Source organism: Scleropages formosus, chromosome 11 (assembly GCF_900964775.1).
Source record: "Scleropages formosus chromosome 11, fSclFor1.1, whole genome shotgun sequence".
Lineage (NCBI taxonomy): Eukaryota > Metazoa > Chordata > Actinopteri > Osteoglossiformes > Osteoglossidae > Scleropages > Scleropages formosus.
The window spans coordinates 11,941,522-11,946,256 of NC_041816.1; the positions used below are offsets into that span (position 1 = coordinate 11,941,522).

Genomic DNA, 4,735 nt, shown 5'->3' on the forward strand with positions numbered 1-4,735 from the left:
ATATATCTGTGCGTTTATATATAACCTGTCTCGGAGATAGTAAGTATAGTCAGACACGACGAAGATCACATTATGATTATATTTATGATACCAATAGGTGGACCAAATGCCCACATGGTAGCACCACTGGTTACTATGGACGGATGACCGGACCAAATATCCACGTGGTAGCACAGCAGGCTGATGTGGACAGAGCGCTGGCCCGGTTGCCCACATGGTCCCCCGCAGACCGCTGCGCGCTGATGAATCAGTCTTCGATTATAGTTCGGCGAGACAACAAAGGAAGCTGCGAATTTCAGGGGCTGGCAATGATGGCCCCACCCCAGCGCCACATTCGACCAATGGGCCGCGGGTATGCAAATGAGAGCAGTCGCGCACCACCCCTTTCCCGGCCCTTGACGTCATTCGCACATATCCCTCAGTAGAGCCCTGTGGCTGCAGCGAGTCGGAGCACGAGCGGAAAGGAGCAGAGTGAGCCGGGGAGGGGCTCCTGCAAGGGGACTCTCTAACAGCGACACCGCCCAGAAGTCCTTCACACGCCGCCTATCCGTCCGCAGACAGCCGGGAGCGGGCAGCCGAGACCGCCCGCGCCGGGCCGGATTGCACTGACCACTGACGGCCGCCAAAGAGAAGCACTGATTCACACCGCCGCTGAGAAACGAGTCCCCCGCCTCCCCTTCCAGAGCTGCCCTGCTTCCTCACTTTCTTTCTTCTTCTCCTGCCTCCTCTGTCTAACGTGAATCTAATTTCGCGAGAGGGAAAGAATAACAGGAAAGAATAATCAAAGATGCCGAGTTCGCTGTTCGCCGACATGGAGCGCAGCGGCGGCGGCGGCCACGGTCACGGCCACGGCCACGGCCACGCGGGCGACACACTGGACGAGCAGAGAGCGCTGCAGATCGCGCTGGACCAGCTGTCCCTGCTCGGCCTGGACGCCGATGACAGCGCGCCCTACGACGGCGAGCCCAGGAAGAAGAGCGTCAACATGACCGAGTGCGTGCCCGTGCCCAGCTCCGAGCATGTGGCCGAGATCGTGGGCAGGCAAGGTGCGTGGGACTGCGTGGGCTCCTCGCCTCTCCTCTCTCCTGCTCCTGCGAAAACAAAGGGCTGTGGAGATATGCATGACACACACACACACACACACACACACTCTCTCTCTCTCTCTCTCTCTCTCTCTCTCCCTCCCCCTCTCCCTCTGTGTGTGTATGTGTGTGTGGGGCAGGGTGGTACTGTCTTCAAGTCATCTCTCTGCCCACTTCCTAATAACCCCCCATCCTGCATGGATCCATCAATTCATTGACAGATCCCTTTGGATGGGCTCTCCTTTCCTCTTCGTCATCATCATGCATCGTTCTGCCCCGCTTCCACTGTTTGACCCCTAATCTGTGCATGTGTTGCCCCGCTGTCCCGATCATCACCTGCTCCACGGTGCTGCATGGTGCTTCTTTCCTGGGGAGACACCTTTCTTTGTGCTGCCTGCTCTGCTCCAGCTGCTATTTTGGGAGAGGTGCGGTTCGCTTGAGCTGCTTCTGTGTCGCGATACTGGAGCATGTGGCTTTCGTTTATTTCCTGCAAGTATGGGTGAATTGCCATATTGCAACATTTAAGCTACCTTTCTTGTTACTGGCACTCCTTTTGTTAAATATCAGCTCTTGCAGTGAATTCTTTTGGGTAAAATATGATTTCCCCCTCCGCCAAACACAGGTTGTAAAATCAAAGCCCTCCGGGCAAAGACCAACACCTACATCAAGACCCCGGTACGAGGGGAGGAACCGGTCTTTGTTGTGACAGGCAGGAGAGAAGATGTAGCCATGGCCAGGAGGGAGATCATCTCTGCGGCGGAGCACTTCTCCATGATCCGAGCTTCAAGGAACAAGAACAGCAGTGCAAATGGGAGTGGCACTGTCCCCGGGCCGCCCAACCTCCCAGGCCAGACCACCATCCAGGTTCGGGTCCCCTACAGGGTGGTGGGCCTGGTGGTGGGGCCCAAGGGGGCCACCATCAAGCGCATCCAGCAGCAGACGCACACCTACATCGTCACCCCGAGCCGGGACAAAGAGCCTGTCTTTGAAGTGACGGGCATGCCTGAGAACGTGGACCGCGCCAGGGAGGAGATAGAAGCACACATCGCCATGCGCACCGGGGGGCTCATCGAGCTGACCGACGAGAACGACTTCCACGCCAATGGCACCGACGTTGGCTTCGACCTGCACGGCCACGGCAGCCTGTGGAGCAAGCCTACCTCCAGCATGACCCCCACCTCCGGGCGCAAGCCTTTCTCCAACTACCGCAACGACAGCTCCAGCTCGCTGGGCAGCGCCTCGACAGACTCCTACTTCGGGAACAACGGCAGCTCGCGGCTGGCCGACTACAGCCCCCCGAGCCCCGCGCTCAGTTACACTGCCTCCAACAACGGCAACAACAACAACAACAACAACGGCAACATCAACGTGAACGCCAACGGCAGTGGATTTGTCTATGGAAGTGATGTGATTTCTCCTGATTGCACTGACTTAACCTTTGAGTCCTCGTCGGGGTTCGACCCCACGCCTGCCCCGCCAGGCCTGATGTGGTCACAGTTTGACCGCAGCGTGGCCTCTGCCAATGGCTCCACCTCTGCCATCTTTCCTGCCAACGCTTCCTCTAATGCCAATGGGATGATTGTGAACCAGAGGAGGGCCAACGGGGTTGGCGGCCCGTCCCAGCCTAGGCTCTCGCCGCCTCTGCACCATGTCGGCGGGGGTGCCGAGCACCCCTTGGCCCGCAGAGTGCGCAGCGACCCTGGGGGCGGCACCCTCAGCTTCCCCGGGTACCCCGGCGCCGGGATCTCGAACGGGATCGCTTGCCTCGCCGGCTCACACCTGCCTGGGGGGGCGTCGCACTCCTCGGCCTCGTCCTCCTCCAGCTCCTCGTCCAGCTCCTCCTCGGGGACCAGCAGGAAGGGCAGCAGGGACTGCTCCGTGTGCTTCGAGAGCGAGGTCATCGCGGCGCTCGTTCCCTGCGGACACAACCTCTTTTGTATGGAGTGCGCCAACCGCATCTGCGAGCGGAGCGAACCCAAATGCCCAGTGTGTCACGCTGCAGTTACTCAGGCCATACGTATATTTTCATAAAGATGTATCTGACTGCACCGCGATAACACCGACCAACACTCTCATACTGCAAAGTAGAGGCATAATAGCATATGTATAGGTGTATGTGTAAATATATATATATATGGTATATATGCATATATATCACATACATACATATACATTTGTATATTTGTAAGGCTGCAGTATCCAAAAAGGGACCCCCTTCAGGGCTCAAATGTCGTTGTTTATAATGTACTGTAGCTTTGGACAATACCTTCAACATGTAATGCATGTTCTACATATTACAGCGTAGTAATTAATAGATATAGTAATTTGTATACTATATTTAAGACGTTTGGAGATGAGAAGTGATGACTGAGGTACTTGCAAGGACTTCAATTACGGATTCTTAGCTAAGCAGGCCTTACCGCTGCACCGGTGAAGCGTACGCACTGGTGCCCGAAATGACGTTAAAGAAACCGGAGGCCTTTGAAGAAACAGTAATTGATTCTTTCTAAAAACGTAACTAAGGATGCTGCAGCTTAAGTTAAAATGAGGATCAGCATCGACATATCCTACACATACACCCGCACATGCATACAGTACATAATGGGGGTGGGGCTGGGGCGGGGGGGTTACTTTAAGGTTTGAACGTTAATTACATTAATACAGATTGAAGTATTTTATTCTTTTTTGACTTGAAAGATTATATTTCGTATTGCAAAGATGTTTACAAATATTTTAATTTAAGTTCAGTGAACTTTTTGTAGCTGGGTTTATTTTTAGTATGGCCTTATGGCAATGAACACTGTATTATTTTAATATTGCACCTCTGTGGGTGGAAATACAGACCACAGTGTGTGTGTTGCATTGAACAGTATTCTGTTGGGATGGAGCTTTTATAGGTTTCTGCAAAAAAAAAAAAAAAAAAAAAAAGTCTTTTAAATCCACTTCACCCAGCATATTTTTTATTCAGTAATACAAAGCCTATTTTATTCTATATTATTACAAAACATGAAATGTATAAAACTTAGTAAGTTGAACAAAAAAGGAACGTTTATGCTTTCTAAAATTTGTATGAATTAGATTCCAGTGGGAATTACAGAGTTCTGTTGCACCACTATAGTTTTAGTATTTCTATTTTAATACATTTGTTTACCACTTGTTTATGTATATGTAGGTGACGTTACTTGAGCGTAAATGTACTTTATTGAGCAAAGTTTAAGAACAAAGTATATTTTATTTTATGATAAAGGGCCTTTAACCTCATGGTCGAATACTAATATTATATTTGCTGAGACAAGATTTGAAAATGTATCAAGAGTTTTATTTTTCTGACATTTAAAGTTCTACATGATAAAGGTAAAACTTAAGTAATGGTGCTACTTCATGTTTTTTTTAAGTATTTCTATATAAATACAATAAAATGGTACATGAAAAAAGTTTCAGCTTTTTTTTTTTTTATTTGAAAGCTGTCTTTGTGTGGTGGTTTTCTTTATTTCTGCTCACGTGTCGTACAGTACTGTGAGGATTATTTTCTTTTTATGTTTTAAGAAGTCTATTGTTTTGTTTTTGGCCGTGATAATGTGCTTAAAGGCAGGCCACCTATAAAAAGAGAAACTTTTTTTTTTTTTTTTTAAGGTAATGGTTCTATTTTCCCC

At 49.9% G+C, this 4,735-nt stretch overlaps 1 protein-coding gene across 1 annotated transcript; it reads left to right on the forward strand.

Moving 5' to 3' along the window:
* The first annotated feature begins 437 nt into the window (after positions 1–437).
* Positions 438–3,700, forward strand: mex3b (mex-3 RNA binding family member B). Its single transcript, XM_029256309.1, has 2 exons — positions 438–1,046; positions 1,705–3,700. Exons 1-2 carry the CDS (start codon positions 788–790, stop codon positions 3,111–3,113), a joined length of 1,668 nt encoding a protein of 555 aa, XP_029112142.1. The 5' UTR covers positions 438–787; the 3' UTR covers positions 3,114–3,700.
* The last annotated feature ends 1,035 nt before the right edge of the window (positions 3,701–4,735 follow it).